At 39.9% G+C, this 19381-nt stretch overlaps 1 protein-coding gene across 1 annotated transcript in view; it reads left to right on the top strand.

Moving 5' to 3' along the window:
• LOC136866751 (probable multidrug resistance-associated protein lethal(2)03659) overlaps positions 1–19381 on the top strand; it is a 211033-nt gene that overhangs the window by 60949 nt on the left and 130703 nt on the right. The window contains exons 8-10 of the mRNA XM_068226834.1: positions 17027–17159; positions 17280–17315; positions 18804–18990. Of these exons, the coding sequence (XP_068082935.1) occupies positions 17027–17159; positions 17280–17315; positions 18804–18990 (356 nt within the window). The remainder of the gene's footprint in view (positions 1–17026; positions 17160–17279; positions 17316–18803; positions 18991–19381) is intronic.

Genomic DNA, 19381 nt, shown 5'->3' with positions numbered 1-19381 from the left:
TTAAAGATAGAAGGGTGTATCGTATGGAGTCAATATGGATCAAGGAGATCCAATAGAGGAAGGATATCGGGTGGAATTTCAGTGGTAATCAAAACAACTTAAAAGATAGAATACAGCTCTTAGAATCTGAGTTTAAGGAATTAATCTGGATAAGAATATTAGATAGGGTCAAGTGGAGGAATGAAATATGAATAGCTTTTATATATAATCCACCTTTGAGCTCCCCATTTGCGCAGAATGAATATTTTGAAAATTTAGCGACAGAAATTAGACGAATGAGAAGTACCTATGATCAGGCAAGCATTATTATTATTATGGGCGATCTTAACGCGAGGATAGGGGACAAGAAGCCATTTTACAGTCAACTTGAGGACGGGGTATTAGTAGTTAGTAGAAATAGCCAGGATAAAGAATGTAACAGAAATGGAGAAAATCTACTAGAATTATGCCCGATAGAGGAGCTTTATAGATTGATTGGGTGGTGGTTCGGAGATGAGAGTGGAAAACTAACCTATATAGTAGAAGATGGGGGCAGTACAATTGACCTAGTTGTATGCTGTAGGGATAGCTTGAAAATTATCAAAGAGATAAGCATTAAGGATTGGGCAGAGGCAAATCATATGCCAGTATCTATAAAATTAATGATTCAAGATATAAGAGCGCAAGAGATCGTTTACGATAGCGCACAAGAGAGGAAAATACCTAGGTATCGTTGGATAGAAGAATTAGGAAATGAATTCAGAGAGTATTTCAATGGAGAAAATTTTGAGGTTTGGAAAAAAGGTATTGTAAAATTGATAGAAAATAATAGAGTGGAGGAAGTCCTAACCAGGATAGAAAATTTAATAGGAATGGCAGGAAAGGTATGAGGCAAAATCTAAGTAAAACGCAGATAAAAGATGGATGGTATAATACAGAATTTGTAAAGAAAAAGTCACTAGTTATGAAGGCACTTAGGAGATACAGGGTGGATTGTGGTCAAGTAGTTAGAAACGAATTTTGTAAAAAAAAAAAAAGGAAAGGATACAGAGAATTGTTAAGAAAGACGAAGTCGGAATGGCAACAAAAGATGGTTGCAGACATAAATAAAAAGGGTAAGGACAATGACAGTTGGAAAGTATGGGATAAAATAAATTAAATAACCAAGAAGTCGGGTTCTGGGGGGACCAATATAAGTCATAGTACATGGGTCCAGTATTTCGAGAAATTATTGAATAAAGAAGACAAATGGAGAGCTCATCATGGGGGGATTACTGTCTCGGGGGGTTTGAGTGTCACTCTGCCTGAATTAGATGAGGCTGTTTCGACTTACGAAATAAGGAACCTGTTACAACGAGCCAAAAAGGGAAAATCAGGAGCTATTTCGGGTATCATATATGAATTTTGGAAAGAGATGGGAGAACGAAGCGGCATGTTGGAAATTTTGACAAAGATATTCAATAAAATCTTCGAGAAAGGGATATTTTCAAAAGCTTGGAAAGAGGGGATAATATGCTCTATATGCAAAAATAAAGGGGATATATTAAATCCAGGAAACTATAGGGGAATTACCTTATTAGATACATTGGGGAAAGTATATACCGGTATACTAGCAAATAGACTAAGGAGCTGGGCAGAGAGACATTCAATCCTGTCGAAATTTTAAAGTGGTTTCAGAAGAGGGAGAGCACCACCAGATAATGATTTTATTGTGAGAACTCTTATTGACAAATATGTAAAGAAGAAAGGTGGAAAGCTCTATATTACATCAATGGATTTAGAAAAAGCATTCGATACTGTGAACAGGGGGAGGGGGCAGTCGTTACTAGATTGAGACAAGTAGGAGTGTCATGTAAAATGATAAGGACTATAGAAAAGATATATGCCTAAGTAAAGTGGTCTGTGGGAGTCAAAGAAGGAGTAGTAGTAGGAGAGATTATCTCTAAAATGGGTCTGAAACAGGGGTGTAAATTGTCACCGATTTTATTTCTATTGTTCATTAACGATATACTAGAATTTGAAGTTGAGGAAAGATTAGCACTGCCATGTTTAGAAAATCAGGATATTCATGGTCTTGTCTTTGCTGACGACATACTCCTGTTCACAGTAACGCCAGTTGCAATGCAAAAAATTATTGATGGTATCGAGAAGTACTGTAAAGAATGGAATATGAAAATTTAAGCACAGAAAACTAGAGTAAATGGTGTGCAAAAACGGGAACAAATTAGCCAAAAAGGAAATATGGTATCTTGAAGGAGTAAATCTGGAAGTAGTTAACAAGTTAGAATATTTAGGAATTATCATATCAGGAAATGGAAATTGGTCTGAACACGTCAAGAGGGCAAAACTGATTGGTGCAGCAGCCCTAGCTAGTATAAGAATATTAGATAACAGGATGCCTAATATTGATTTTAGGGTACAAAGAAATTTATTCAACGCTGTGATTAAATCCAAAATGCTATACGCTGCAGAAGTATGGGGCACAGGAAAGGAAATAGTAATGGTCGATTCAGTCACTAGTAGATTTATTAAAATAATTACAGGCTTACCAATATGTACAGCGAATAGTGGGGCAAGATTAATGTTTACAGACATTATTATAAAAGTGGTTATAATTAAGAGACTGGTTCAGAGGGTCCCTGGTTCGATTCCCGGCCGGGTCGGGGATTTTAACCTTCATTGGTTAATTCCAATGGCCCGGGGGCTGGGTGTTTGTGCTGTCCCCAACATCCCTGCAACTCACACACCACACATAACACTATCCTCCACCACAAAACACGCAGTTATCTACACATGGCAGATGCCGCCCACCCTCATCGGAGGGCCTGCCTTACAAGGGCTGCACTCGGCTAGAAATAACCACACGATATTATTATTATTATTATTAAGAGACTAATAAAATATTGGTTTAGGTTAAAAAGGGGAGGAGGGGGAGAAGTTCTAGATATAGCTTACCGACACCAAATGAGGTATCAGGATGGGTACTGAGCGGGCAACTTAAAGAAAATACTAGAAGGAATTGGGATGGGGAAATATTGGGACAACGATTTAGAAGAAAGAAAAGTCTGTGGGAGAGTGGCACAGAGGGTAGCAGATATAGAAATACAAAGGCTAAGAGCTGAGGGTAATAATAGTAGAACTCTGGAGGAATTCATGAATATATATCCAGGTATGAAAATAATACATGATAAATTCAGCAAAAGAGAATACAGGGGAATGATATGGTGGTTGATGGGAGTTTATAAAAATAAGGCATTTACAGAAGTTGCAAATACATGTTTATTGTGTGAAAAGGAGTTAGGAAATGCACATTTCTTGAGACAGTGTGAAAGTACAAGAGCACTACGGGTTAAATACTTGGAAGCGGAAGAGGTAAATAAAATGGAAAGAGAATCTGAGTATACAGATACAAATTAATAAACAGGGAATGGAAAAGGCCAGGGAAACTATCGAAATTATTGACAATTATAAAAAGCTTGTGGGAGAAAAAATGAAATTGGTGAATGAGGGAAGGGGCACATGCTGCTGAAAAAATTGAAACAGCGAAATCAGAACGAGTACACATGGTTAAAAGGATATTATGGGACACTTAAACTACACATACAGGAATGCATGCTAGTATTTCAGGATGAACGAAGTCTCGGCTCTCGTACCTCGGACGACCGAAGTTGGAAGAGGGAGACTCAAAATCGATCAGTTACCCGTACACTGAATAAGAAGTTTAAAATTGATTATAGTCAGTAGAAGAAAACATGCGGAAAGTATTTATCTCCGAAGTATCATCTCTACATGGGTTAATAATAACGAAGTTTTGTAACCATGTATGTACATGAAACAACTTTGATACACAGATACGGAAAATTATAGAGTTTAAGTCACTAATAAGTAAGGGCGACAATAATTATACTGTAAGTTTAGTATTATGTTTCGTTTTTATATTTGTTCAGTTTTGTTCCTCTGTTCCTTAGATATTGTATATTTCTAATTAGTATATTCAGTTCATTGATATGTAAGTCGAACTGTATTCCTTCTAATGAGGTTGTTTGTTGTTTGTCTGCCTGTTTTTTTACTTTGGTTTTTGTTAGTTAGTTTGTTTTGGCTGCTGACGTACAGTAGAATTGTAAGGGGGGGAGATAGGCCTGGCCTATCTGAAGCTAAAGTGTTGATTCGGTACGTCTGCACGTGTAGAGTAGAGTAAGGTAGTGAATAGTGTTAGGTGAGAGGAAGTAAGTTGTCAATGAGACAGCGAAAGATGAGCTGAGTTATGGAATCCGTCTCGGCAGTAGAATACAGGCGTGTCAGCCTACATGTGGAGCTGGGCAATCTGCACATATGTGGGCTGTTACATGAAGGATTGGTGAGGAAATAACATTGACAGCTTAAGGGGTCTATGTGGTATCGGTTTCCGAGCCTCATGAGACATGTCTGGTCGTGACATCCCAGGGAAGGGTGGTAGGAGTTCCTCACCAGGGGTGATGTCGCGGCCAGACAGATTTAGGATAGAGTTAGTATATATTTAATGTAGTAAAGTAGTTAGTTTAGTTATAAGTAGAGGTGGTGTGTTGCATGTGGAGCTGGCGATCCGCCCATGTGCAAGATGCTACATAGTAGATTTAGAGGTAGTTAAGTAGTAAGTAGTTAGTGCTTAGCTATAAATAGTCTGTAAGTGTTTATTTTGAATTGCATTGGAACACTGTAACTTGGCGAAAGCCTGTTATGTTCAGTTCAATAAATACATACATACATACATACATAGTGACGTGTGAAATAGAGAGCTCGAAACGGAACTTACGAAATAGATTGGAAGTGAAAGCTTTAGCGATATCGGAAACAAAATACTGACATGGTCCAATGATGCAAATATAGAACTGAGGCAAGAAATAGTAGTTTTTGCGGTGACAAGCCTAGTAGAAAACAGCCATGAAAATCGAGTAAAACCATTCACACACAAAGAATTTATTGCCGTACCATTTTTATTGCGGGAAGGGTCCAACATAATCAATAAACAATTGCTCCAATGGGCGAGAAGCTATACTGAGAGTCAACTCAAGACCTTAGCGGTCCCTTTGATGTCAGTCAGACGTCTAGTCGGTGAAACGGCTTCCGCAACGCCAAATAGTTCCCTAGGTTTATTACCTGTTTCAGAAGTCAGAAGCTTCCTTCAGTTTGGTTAGATATTCTGGTGAACTGACTTGACGAATTAAAAAATTTTGCCTTGTAGAAATATGGAAAATGTATCACAGGTTGTATGTTATTCGGGTTCGCTACCAACTCTTATATTTCATACATAGATGGCTATGAATAGTTATTGTTCTCAGTGTTGTATGTAGCAAAATAATAATAATTTAATATGATATTGATATCTTATGCACTGTGTCCTTAGTAAGCTTTGTTCGAGTTCATTCCCTTGCTGATAAGTTCGCATAATATGTGCGACGTTGAAGATGGATCCAAGAAAACTGTTGGCAATACTGGCTGCAACAGCATGTCCAGTATTCATAATGGCTGCCAGCTGTGAGCGAGACGTGTGTGATGCTGTGACGCTTGAGTCCCCTGTGAAATACTTTAAAGCTAACAAAAGTGGAGAAAAATTAAGTAGAAAATCTAAACCAAATTGTTTTAAACGTTTACAGTAGCCTACAAGATGAGAATCCGCTGTGGACTGTGGAAGACGTGGTGAAAAACACCACGCAGCTGACCGGCGTTTCTATGTACAGTGTTTACGCCGCTCGCGTGGAGTTTAAACTCCACGGAAAATCCAAGTCTCCAGCGAAACATCGATGTGTCAGCTCAGCACTCGCCGTAAATAAAACAGGAAGGGCCTTAACACGGTATAGGAACAGGATCCTTGGCATATTCGATAATAATAATAATAATAATAATAATAATAATAATATTAATAATAATAATAATAATAATAATAATAATAATAATATGTACTTTGCTTTATATTCGTAACCGCCCTCTACCTGCAGAAATGTTGTCATGAGGTGATCATGAGTTCGTTTTTACCTTCTGAATGACAAGACTACAATATTTACAACATTCCTGGAAACATTGTATTTTGTAATCCCACTCACAGGTGGTTTCTTCAGCTTTTTTAACTGTGAGAAACTGCCACTGACAGTCGTTGCACGAGAGCGTAATCGTATACTTATGTTGTAAGTCCCATGTGCCTCACACAAATTACATTATGAAATAAAATAAACCTTACTTCTCTTGCCTCAGTATTCGTCAGTAATATAGAGCTTTAACATGGTTAGTAAAGGAATAAATAGGTATGGTACGTAATCAAAATACAGCTGTGTGAAAGGATGTGATTTTGTTTGATGCTTCACTATTTCAGAATGAAGTACTTGTCAGATGGACGCACGGCGTTAATAATAAGCTGGTTGTGGCGGAGATGGAGAACGGAGACGGGAAGGGGGAACAGGGGAGGTGCTCACGTGCGGAAGGATACTTTCCCTAAGCTCTTGAGTTGAATTTCAGTATAGGTGCGATGACAGCAGCCCCAGTTTGATAGATAATGTGGTCTTCCTTATCAGACAAGTTTTAAATGCTTTAACGAAATCTTTAATTTCGCCGTCTATGGCCTTCCAGATAAACAGTACCCTTATTTTCTCTCTGGTTTAAAAAATGGCCAGATGTCCCGCTAATGGGGTCTCATGGTAATATTTGAAGATCATAGGTGGAACAACAATTTTCATCTTTTGGTCTTGCCTTGACGGGCAACAGAAGACCCCATTCCTTAGTACATAATGGACAACATATTCCCCAGAAGAAAGGGTTTCAGTGATGGGAGACAGGAACGAATCTTCACATTGGCATTTAGCAATATCGTGGTATAACATAGGGACATGAGTCAAGATGGCACTTATACCAGACGGTGTGGTAGGATAACTTATAGGATCACTAGAAAACATTATGTTTAACCCATCTGCGACCACATTCTCAGATGTGCCATACCTCAAACTGGAAAGCAGAAATTCTGTTTGCCCAGCGAGCAATTCACCCGGTACGATGGGGCCTAGCAATCGCCCAACTTAGAGCGTGATTATCGGTCTCTAGTTCAGACTTGGCATTCTCTAGATAAAGACGGAATTTTTCTAAGGCAAAGAGTACAGCGAGTCCCTCTAGTTCATATATGGAATATTTTGCCTCTTGAGGCGACAAGGTACGAGACGCGTCCGTCTGCACAATGAACTTCCTGGAAAATTCCGGCGTAGCCAAGACAGGGGCTTTGCAGAGGGTTAATTTGAGATCCTCGAAAGCAGCTTGTTGAGAAGGACCCCATTCGAATTTGACATCTTTACTGCGAAGGAGGTTCAGGGATAGCGCCCGGTTAACTAATTTTTGGACAAATTTTCTGAAGTTTACCATACCGATGAATCTGGCAACACCGTTAACATCTTTGTGAGGCTTTAAATTACGAACAGCCGAAACTCCACCGGGGAAAACTATATGCCCCAAGAAGGACATTGATGGTTTAGCAAAGGATACTTTTAACTATTGAGCCACCAAATCTGCTTTACGGAGGCGTTTGAGTGTTTCCTCTAGATGATCTAGATGTTCTTCAAACGTCTCTGAGTAAAAACAACATCATCTAAATAATGGTAAAGGTATTATAATTTAATATCAGAGAAGACCCTGTCTAGCAGTCTAGTGAGAAGCGCCGCTCTCGTGGGGAGCCCGAAGTGTAAGCAGTTTTATTCGTATAAATTCCAGTCCGCAGCGAAAGCAGTCAGGTGTTTCGATTCTTCCGGAAGTGGTATCTGATTATAGACTTGATTGAGATCTAAGATGGTGAAAATTTTAGCCTTAAGAAACCAAGAGAAGCATTAATGCAAGTCGGGAAGGGGTACTGACTGGAGAAAAATCTTACCATTCAACTCCCTGTAATAAATTTCTGGCCTGAAGCCACCTTGTGATTCTGGCACAGGAAAAATTGATGAAAAATATGCCGAAGCAGAGGGGCGAATGATAATCATCGCTCAAAATCTTATCGATAATTTCCTTGAGGGCCTTCATCCTCGCAGGTGACAACCTATAAGGAGGAAAACTTACGGGGATCGAACGAGTAACCTCTACCTTTTACTCAATTAAGTCAGTCTTACTTAGATTTTCTGAAAATACATCGGAAAATGACTGACATAATTTACGAAAGTAAGTAGCTTGATCCTCAGGTAGATGATTAAGGTCTAACGTCATCTCACTCTGAGGAGGCGAAACACGAGAACATGATGCAGAATTACACGTCAAAATGGGAATATGCAAATTACTCTTCCCAAAGAGGAAGAGTTGGCCGAAACACATTTTACACTGGAAGTACCATATTCAGGAAATTTATAAGAGTACTTCAATTTATAATGTCAGTCTCCTGAAATGATGGATACTATATTTCTGGAATCTAAGAGAGCAGTGACAGGTACATTGTTTATTTCAATTTTGAGAAAGGGCAAAAATCCTGGAGCATCGGAAGCAATTTTCTAACATTATCTAGGACCCTCAAAGAAAGCTTTAAATGGACTTACTTTCTAAATGCCTTAAATTGTGTAATCGGAATCAAACTGGGCTGAGCCTGGAGACAGACTGGGACGAGGACTCAACTGGGCACTCTATTCAAATTCTGTTACTATCATTACCTGAGGTAGAACAAGGTTGTTATTTACAATTTTCTGCCAAGTGTGTGAATGAACCACATTTAAAACAGCCTGAAGAGGCAGAATATCCATTTTTAGAACTTCTGGTATTTAATAGGGGGCAATTATACCTTAAATGATCCACAGACCCTCAAGCATAGCAATTACGGGGAGTGAAAGTTTTACGTGGGGAAGGCCGAGAAATATTAGAAGATGGAGTTGGGTCGCGCGCAACTCTCAGTGTGTCAGCAAATTTCACTCCCTCCGCAGAAACTGACTTGGCCTCAAGTTCCCTAAACGTTTGAGGACGGGAAGCAATACACAAATATGAGCGGTAATATGGAGGAATGCCTTCAATAACGGTCTGTACTATTTGACCTTCGGAATAGTGCAGGGCAAATATTCTACTCTACAATTTGATATCGTGAATGAAATCGGATAGATTTTATCTAGAATCTGAAATCTGAAATAGTATTTCTGAATTAATGCCGACAAGGCTCTCACTGGAATAATTTTAGCCAATAAGTGTGCATGGAAAATTTCAGTGGAACTTCTTTCCGATATGGCTCTATCTTGTTTGACAAGACACCAACTGTGTAGGGATAGATTATCTGTAAGATTTGAGAGTGCGAAAGGGAAAACACCAAAGCGTGATCTTGGAATTCCACCAGAAATCTTAAAAACGAAATGACGTCGTAGTGGAGTTGAGAGAAAATCTTGAAATCCCTTTAAGCAACATGGCTAAAGGATGGGGTAAGCTGCTAAATCCTGGGGATACTACCGGAGATGAAGCCGGATGGTGAGATGCTTCGAAAGCGGCATTAATAATGAAAAATGGGGGGAGGGGTTGGGGATTGCCGATCGTATTACCTATCTCTTCAGATGGGGCAGATGCCTGCTGTGTTCAAATGATTCCCAACTATCTGAAGACTTATTATGTTCCTCTTTCGTATTCATAGTGCATGGTGGCAATGAAATCACTCTTCCCACTAACGAACCCAGACAAAAATTGGTTCACTTTACTAGACAGCTCAGAAATATATTGGCACAAAAAGTCAGCCATACTAGTATGTCCTTCGCTGAGCTTAAGAGACAACAGATCCCCTACTCTATTATAGAAGTGAAACAGCCTAGCCTGAACACGTTTAAGTTGCTTAGCGGAGGGTTCACCTGCGTCTAAAAACCAACAACAGATGCAAGATCAGCAATGTTAATGGTGATCGTGGATAAAGTTTCACCAGCTTTCTTCTCTCCATAAACAGGTTTACAAATAGGTGGACCTAAATAATCCTTTTATCTAGACGCATCTGTTCAGTCGTGCCACTAGACTGAAACGTTCTAATAGTTAATAAATAAGCTCTTCCTTGCGTAAAAACCAAGTAGCAAGAACGTCTCTCGTGAGAGACATGATGAATGAAATTTTGACGAAATTTAGAGAAATAGGAAAACAGAAAATTTTCTAGTGTTCAAATAGAAATTTAGAGAATAGTCAAAAGAGGCATTGTCCAGGCTCATTCAAACACGATCCGCTGCCACTTGTTACGAAGTTTTCATGGCTAACAGATGAACAGGAAGCGCTTGGGTTGAATGGCTGGACAAGGAATTACTTAGAGCAGCATTTTACATAACAAATTTGGATATTTTATTTCTTTCCAGTTTTAAATTGAGAGGTAGAAAATCTGAATGACTAACAGACAATATAACAGGTTATTAATAAGCTCGTCAGCTCTAACAATATCGGAGTCTTAAAAGTCCGAACATCAACTTGCGATAATTACAAGTTTGTTAAGTTTACATAGAGCACAGTCTTACCTAGACAGGCAGCAGTTGTAGACGTGCTGAGTCGGGTGTGCTGGTAAAGCGGGAGTGAAGTGCGAGCGGTGCGTGGAAGAAGGAAGACGGGAGTGAAGAAGAGGATGATTGGTGTAGATCAATATCGGGCAGTTATCGGAAGTTGGCAGGGGCGAGGGAAGAAGGAAACAGCCAGGTGTGAAGGAGGTGAAGTGGAATCAAGATTGAAGGGTGAGATGATAGTGGTGGCAACGATGATTATGCTATTGCTAGTCATAGGGGGTGTGGAAGTAAACCCCGGACCGACTCCCAATGGCAACATGAGCTGGGAAGATGTGGAGGTAATAAGGAGGGTGGTTAGGGAGGTGGTGGAAGAAGTATGCCCATTTGAATAAATTTAAAATATGATGAAAGAACAAGTGAATGAATTTGAGAATATGAGGCGATGGATGCAGGGAAAAACTGATGAAACAAGGACCAAAGTAGGAATCAACGACCGGGCGAGTTGGCCGTGCGCGTAGAGGCGCGTGGCTGTGAGCTTGCATCCGGGAGATAGTAGGTTCGAATCCCACTATCGGCAGCCCTGAAAATGGTTTTCCGTGGTTTCCCATTTTCACACCAGGCAAATGCTGGGACTGTACCTTAATTAAGGCCACGGCCGCTTCCTTCCAACTCCTAGGCCTTTCCTATCCCATCGTCGCCATAAGACCTATCTGTGTCGGCGCGACGTAAAGCCCCTAGCAAAAAAAAAGGAATCAACGAGAGTGAAATTGCGTCACTTAAGGAGAAAAGGGAAATGGAGGAAGAGGTGTTGAAACTGAAGGCTGAAATAAAAGGCAGTTGCCAAGAAAGAAGGAAGAAATGCTTATTTATATATGGAGTGCCGGACGAAAAAGGAGAGGACAAAGTGTTGACGATCTACAAGGTTATGGAACTCATCCAAAAAAGGATGAAAATTAACTTCAGTGAAGTTGATATAGACGATGTAGAAAGGATAGGCAAAGCACGGGGCAACAGGCCGATAAAAGTGAAGTTGTTTTCCACCCTGATGGTGGAAATAGTGATAAGAGGCGCGGATAATCTACGGATCACGAAAATCTGGATCAAAAGAGACATGGGAAGAGAAGTGTGAGGAATATAAATACCCTAAAAAACATTTAGTCCGGGCCAGATTTCAAGGGCTAAGAGCTTATATTATGGGACAATATCTAGTGGTATCCAATGGCCAGTGGACTAGGTTTTGGCCGGTGACGATACTACGGGATTTAGAAGCAAATATGAAGAAAGAAGAAGAAATGGGAAGGAGAGTGGAAGAAAGGCAAGTTATGGTCAGTGGCCTTGGAGAAGATGGACACGGTGATAAGGAAACAACCAAGGGGAGTAGGAAGTTAAGCGAGGTAAAGCAGGGAGATGCGCATGGTGAAAGTGTGATCGTACATAGTGAAAAAGGAAAGTGCAGTAGATAAAGGGGTGAAAATAGGAAGGCATAGGAATACCGGTACGGACATAGACAGTGAAGAAGAAAGTCAGAGAGGCGAATGCAGTGAAGGAATGGATGTGCAGAGTGAAGAGGTAAGAGCAGCGGAAACCAGGATGAACCAGCAGAAGTGTTGAAAATTGTGGTGCATTAAAAAAACAATCTCCGGGAAAAGGTTTACCAACTCCTAAAATAAACATTACTCTATTAAGTAATTAGTTTTTAGTCCTGTAGAAGGAGCAAACATATCGATGGTAGAGCCACCTAACTATAGAAGACGAAATTCTTTGGTAGTCTACAATTTCAAGTCCATTGGCATATATGGCCATAGAGAAGACGCGCAGTTTAAATAGGCGGAGAAGGTTTACCCCTGGTACACTCTCCGCACTATTGGACAAGGGTCATTTATGCTAATGGTGACAGTTGTTGACCTGCCAGGAACATTTTACTTCAGGTTATGGCGTTTAACTTTGTAGGATCAAAATGTCGTTCATAGCAGGTGGAGCTGCACGAGAGCTCTTAATGACACAGAAAGGGAACTGAGGGGATGCATGGATTGAAAGGACAAATATCATTGCTAGCAAGGGGGCGTGGGTGGGGTAGGCTGTGGAAGTTGAGGTGAGATTAATCAGCAGTGAGCAATTTCAATACGGAAGACATGAGAATTACACACTTACAATCACTGTATCACAACTTCTCTATGTTTCAGGAATGAATTGTGTATGTTCCACACATGCTCCGACAGTTCAACACCTTTCTAATATTCACATCCTTATCATTTCTCACGTCTGATTCCAATTTGTTACACACAGAATTATGCAACCAAGGTCACGCTATATATACAGGCCCAGCTGCTCCCCCGTCACCTCAGAGGCCTTGTCCCCACAGAAGATGGTGCGAGCGAACGCCTTGCTTCAAGTCATGCCATTTAAGGTCAGCGATCTTGGCTGTTTGCGTGTGGTTCTTTCGATCACTTCATCCCCGTTCTTGACGACGCTAATAATTTCTAGATCTGGTGTTATGATATATCCTTGTGAATTACACAAGAGTGACTGAATATGCCGTTTACATTTTACATCCTAGGTTGTAAAACTAACTATGATCCTAAATAACCCGTCACTACATCTTCGTTTTCTAAAGATCCCACTAAATCTCCAACATAGATAGAGCTATCCACAGGAGTTATTTCAAAGTTATTAATTCGTCAAAGGAATGCATCAAACATTTCGATGAAAGGTATATAGTGTAGGAAGATTCGGTGACACTGTATGATGGTTCTGTGTTAACTGTGAAACGGGATTGGTTAAAGTTAACTAACAAATTACGAAAACTAGCCGGCATATATGTAGAAAGTTTTGCCTCAAGAAAAAAAGATTCCGACAAAAGATGCAAGGAAATATAAGAACGTACTCAAGATTCCAAGAATTACGAGGAACTACTACACACCATTAATCGCTTCCGAGCAATATAACAGAATTTTGCAGTAAAGTATGCTTCTGGACTGGAAAATGTGTATGCGAAAGAAAGCAATAACAAGATAAGTATATTTACAGATAGTCTGACGAAAAAACAGTTACCAAAAATCCAAATATCTTTGATAATTAACCCAGATTTGACTTTAACTATTATCAAAAACGATTTAGTGATTAATGGTAACTTACATATATTAGAAGTATGTAAACGTCTGAATTTTTTAATTGGTATCAGCTTAAACAACGGTTCAGGAAAGGGGAAAATAAGCTACTATGCGTAACTTGACATATGGCATTAAGGATGAGACTGATGACCAGAAAGTTGTGACGAATAAAGTTTCATCTTCTTCTTCTATCGCTCTTCCCACACCTGTATGGTTGCGTGGGCGAACTGCGTCGCAAAAGTCTATTTGGCCCTGTTTACGGCAGATGCCCTTCCTGACACCAACGCTATGTGGAGGGAAGTAATCACTATTGCGTGTTTCTTTCGTGGTTGGTAGTGTGGTGTTTTGTATGAATATGAAGAGTAGAGTCTTGAGACAAACACAAACACCCAGTCCCCGAGCCAGAAGAATTAACCAAACGCTTTTAAAATCTGACCTGACCGGGAATCGACTCTGGGATCCTCTGAACCGAAGGCCTCCACGCTGACTATTCAGCCAAGGAGTCGAAGAGACACATTAAATTTCTACAAAGAACAAATTAACATATCTGTGTTAAAAACTATTAGATACTCTTTTACAACGTTGATACGATTTACAACAAAATTATCTTTTCCTGATGCATACAGAACTATTAGGCAGTCAAAATTGTGAACTATGCCACACCATTGAAATATGAAAACATTTACTTCTAAGATAGGCTGTGGAAGCTCTGGAATAGATTTACCTCCTGTAAATTATTTAAAGAAACTATCTGCATTGATTGTATTCGAAAAACGTTGCAATTTGCTTTTGAATTAAATTTACATTAGGCCTGAAATAACATAAAAAGCGGTCATCTGTTCAAACCTCCAATGAATATTCACTAAGTCTAGCTACACCTATGCAGACTTCTATGATATCCGCTTTACTATCAAACAATTCACTTAATTTCCTTTCAAGTTTTGTTGCAGAGGTACGTTTATATTTATACAAATAATATAGAACTGAGAAAACGTTTTCGGGCAGATATGTATGACATGTACAAATCAAGTCATGCGTTCGTCCATGATTCTTCAGTTGTGATTCAAAAGGAATTTGAACTTTGTGAAGGATTACACCGGGCAATGAACGTTTACTTATAGTTATCATTTGATTTTCAGGGCCAAGAAAGACTACTTGTGACCTTATAGGGTTCAATTTCAGGCCATGTACAGCAGACCAGCCACTAGCAGACTGTAAAGCTCTGCTTAATAACTTGATATTTTTGTTAAGGTCTGATATTGTGGGGTCTATAGTTAAAGATCTTCGTCACATATATACGGTATTAGCAGTGTCTTAGATTCGATGAAATGTCATTCACAAAGAGTGCGGAAACAAGAGGTCCAAGTACCGAGCCTTGAGGAACTCTTCCGTTCACGTGGCGCCACGAGGCAACGAGTCAGTCATTACCTTTCACACATTGTTGACGCCCGTGAAGATAGCAATGCATCCAAGCAATCATACTCGGAGAGAAGTGTAGAGCCTTCAGTTCCATTTTAACATGTCAATGTCTGCGCTTAATAAAAGCTTTACTGTAATCTAGTAGTACCAGAATCGTCCTCTGTCTATTGTTCGTCGAACGTCCTCAGTCACGTTGAGTAAGACTGTAATTGTACTATATCCTTGTCGGAAACCGGACTGGAAAGGATTACGACATAATGGGTTTGAAGGTACGGAGTATATATTCTAAGATTTAATATAGATCTAATAAAATACAATTTGGAGGATAGTCTGCCTCGTCCGAATGTGTTGGACTTTTCAGAAAAGGAAGCATAATAACCTCCTTCCAGAGAGGTGGATTTTTGGAGTATAGGAGAGAGAATTTGTTATATGAATTTAGGTTGGTAATATAAAATCAGCAATGAGTTTGACCATATCAGTCCCAATATCATGAATACCTTTCACTTTCTTGCTTATCCTGAGGGCTGCATTTCTGACTCGGGGGTGTGTCACGTGACTGAAATAGAATTTCTTTCTGTAGGCATGGGGTGTATATCGTAATGGTTCATGCCTCTATGCTTGTCACCAGGTCGTAAGCGGTGGAATTAGCGGAAAATAAGCATTAAGGGTCTCGAGAGGTGCTTTAATTTCGTCTCAATTCTTGCTCTTCCAAAAGAAGATAAAACTCTCAAGTTTCAAGACCGTCAAGGCTTAATATCCACATCAATGTACCATTTAGTACACTTAAAAGCTGTCAGCTTTTACGCCAATTGACACTCGCTGCCCTCAATCTGGGTGAGGCAGCAACACTACATATGGGTCAGAAGGATCCAAAAGAAACAGAAGCATTAGCTCATACTACACGGCCAAGAATCACTAAAATAGAAGGTTAAGGATAAAACGCCCAATAAAAACCAGGGTGGGATGCTGAAACCACTCAAGCAATCCCGTAACATGACAACAAATAAAACTTAATGAAGTAGAAGGCCTAGTGGCACACACGAAAAGTTATCTCACATTGCGACTAAGAGGGAACATTAATGAGCGGAAGAAAGAGGAAAAATCCTAGTCTAATAATTCAAAATGAAAAAAGAGAAACGAAGGTCTACACTCGTGCATCTTTAAGATACAGCCCGCTCGATTGGTTACACTTCGCTGGAAGAAAGCCTAGAAACCTACATTTTACAAAATAATGTGGAATTAAGGAAAACCTATATTAAAATAAGGTAACCACGGTTCATACATACATGCTAGAGGGGAACGCTGCTATCTTCCCGTAAATACACGCAAGTCAATTAATATACTATGTAGAGTAAGATTTAGCTACCTATCTTAGAAGATACCCCAGCTCACCTGTAGCCTTCTGTGAGGAGTACTTCACTGGCCGCCGCACTGATCAAGATAGATACATAAGGTCCAAGTTTACTACTACTTATGGAATGAGCTGGTCGATGGTTGATTAATTTCTTTCTGAAATTACGATCGTGGCAAATTAGAAACAGAAGACATATTCTGACTTGTGCCAACCCCTAACAGTTACAATACTCCACTAAAGACTGTTCATTCCAAGTCCCTAGGTGGCACCAGAACCAAAGTAGTGACATCAGTTAACGAACTTGAAAATCGTGTGCCCTTTATAAAGTTTAGTCTCTTTTCTCAAGACTTAACCACCCTCAGGCGTTTAGCATATTGCCTATCTCTAGGGTGACGCCTTGCTTATGGTACCCTTATTATTATTATTATTATTATTATTATTATTATTATTATTATTATTAGTAGTAGTAGTAGTAGTAGTAGTAGTAGTAGTAGTAGTAGTAGCAGTAGTAGTAGTAGTAGTAGTAGTAGTAGTAGTAGTAGAGTAGTATTTCCTTCTAAATATTTAACGTATCAGGAGCACGTAGTCATTCTTATCCATAAGAGGAAAATATGAGACACTTCTCTCAAACAAAAATGATTGTTTCCTGGGCAGTTGATCAATAACAATAACAACAACAACAACAACAAAACACATAAAATAGAACACTATATATTCTCAAATGGTTTCAGGGTCGTATTGTACACGGTGGTTCATATCATGACGTTCCAAAACACTTGCTTGTTGAAATGACTGCTGCTGAAAACGAGAGAAACGATGACCTTATTGGCAGCAACAGTATTTTAAGGACCGGTGAACATGTAGGTAAGATTTGTGTTTTGAACTTTTTTCCTGTGAAAATTAATCAAGCAAAAGTAAACGAAATTTGGCTTGTACAAATTGAAGCTTCTTGATTATAGATACAATGGTCTCTTTTCTTTACAGGGATCCAGTACGAGATGCTGCGATCAAAAACGAAAGGTATGTTACATGGTTGTTTTATCAGAAATGATATATAAAGAGAGTTTTGATATTCCTCTTGTTTTGATAATGATAACCACTGTGATGATGCTGGCAGTCTTCGTACTCGTGAGTAGATAACGCGCAGTGGTATGTAATAGACTTCACCGATTACTCTGCATTTTTAAAGTTATAATTTAAAGTAATGTCTCCTTTAGATATTCATATATGTATTGTTACGAACAAAACAGTTTTATGGATCTAATTTATCCTGGTTGATCCAATTAGTACACACATATATACACAATATATTCGACAGTGAATGGCAACACTTTACCAATTAGTGGCTATTTGCAAATGTCTCTCGTCTTCAAAGCGGGTCTCCGGCCGGGAAGTATTTACGTGGATAGGGCGACCTTTCTGTAAACTTGATTTATAGGTCTCTCCTCTCACTGTGCTTCGCACGCAGCTCCGTGCAGTGAGGTTCGATCACATATCTGTTGATTACCACAACGCACGGCTGCTGTACACTTGGCTTGATTCCAAACAAGACCGATAACTCGTACAGTCAATTTTCGTGACTGCTACATACACTGAACTACTCAACACGTTTCACTCGGCAAGACAACAACACAACATAGCTCAATAACCAACCACTAAGCAACGACAAAAACTTGTTCATAACGAGCCTGATTTTACACAGGTTATGAGATTCTAATATCTTCAGACTGCGGCCAGAATACGAACTTAATTTCATCTTTAAGAAAATACAAGGAGACGCCAGACGGAAGGCATAATAGAAGCGGAGGCCGTCTCATGCCCTCAGACCGGCTGGGAGCTTCCTGGTCCAACGCATCCGTTCCATGGAGCACTGGGCAGAGGCTGCAGAGGGCTGGCAGTTTGCATAGGGGCATAGCAGTGAGTGAAAAAACGTTTATGACTAGCTGATGCAAAGATAATGAAAAAATACCACACCTTCAGGTTGATGTTTCATAAGTGCTCTGGGTTAATATATCCATTGATTATATCAAACCAAACCAAGTCAAAACCCATGGCGCAAAAGCTCCGAAGGGCCATGGCCTACCGAGCGACCACTGCTCAGCCCGAACGCCTGCAGATTATGATGTGTCGTGTGGTAAGCACGACAGATCCTCTCGGCCGTTATTTTTGGCTTTCTAGACCAGGGCTGCCATCTCATCGTCAGACAGCTCCTCAGTTGTAATCACGTAGGCTGAGAGTACCTCGAGCCAGCTCGAACCAGCCCTCAGATCCAGGTTAAAAAACGTAATCGAACACGGGGCCTCCGGATAAGAGGCAGGCACGCTACCCCTACACCTCGGGGCCGGCCCATTGATTATACACGCCACCCTATATGTCTATACTACGTTTTGCACAGAAAAAAACACATCCTGAACTTCGTATTAAAAGTTCTCTTTCGATTCCAAAGTTAGTTATGATTTTATTGTATAAGTGTAAACAGTTTAAAATACACCTCAAATTTGTTCACAGGTCGCGCAGGGACCGAGGAAGACCGCAATAACTACGGAGAACTGAATGTACCCTCCTCGATCAGAGTCTCTACCTACTGGCGATATACCAGAGCACTAGGAGGATTGTGTTCTCTTTCGACCTTCGTAGTTCTCTCCCTGTCCACTCACACTCTCAATACAATCGGAGAATACTGGCTCAAGTTCTGGTAAGTGTGAATGTTACTGCTGTAGTTCTTTCAAACTCCATCCCCAATATATCATCCATATTCTTAACTAACGTCACACCTAAGCATATAGGTCTTATGGCGGACTGTATATGGAAGGGATTGAACTGGGATTAATAAAGCATTTGCCTGGTGTCAAAATTGGAAACGACGCAAATCCATTTTCAAGACTACCGACTGTGGGGCTCGTACCCACAATCTCCCGACAGGAAGCATACAGCTGTTTGTGGCGTAGCCAATTCACTCGGTCTATTTATGTTTAATTATTCCGAAGAATGTATTAAATACACCATTACTGATTCTTCAATAAGGAAAGTCCTTGATTTTGGACCGATGTGTAAATTTGTATTTGCAAGTTTGGTCACCCTTTGCT

Source organism: Anabrus simplex, chromosome 3 (assembly GCF_040414725.1).
Source record: "Anabrus simplex isolate iqAnaSimp1 chromosome 3, ASM4041472v1, whole genome shotgun sequence".
NCBI classification, from domain to species: domain Eukaryota; kingdom Metazoa; phylum Arthropoda; class Insecta; order Orthoptera; family Tettigoniidae; genus Anabrus; species Anabrus simplex.
The sequence above is the reverse complement of the archived record's forward strand: the minus strand, read 5'-3'. Positions and strand labels throughout refer to the sequence as shown.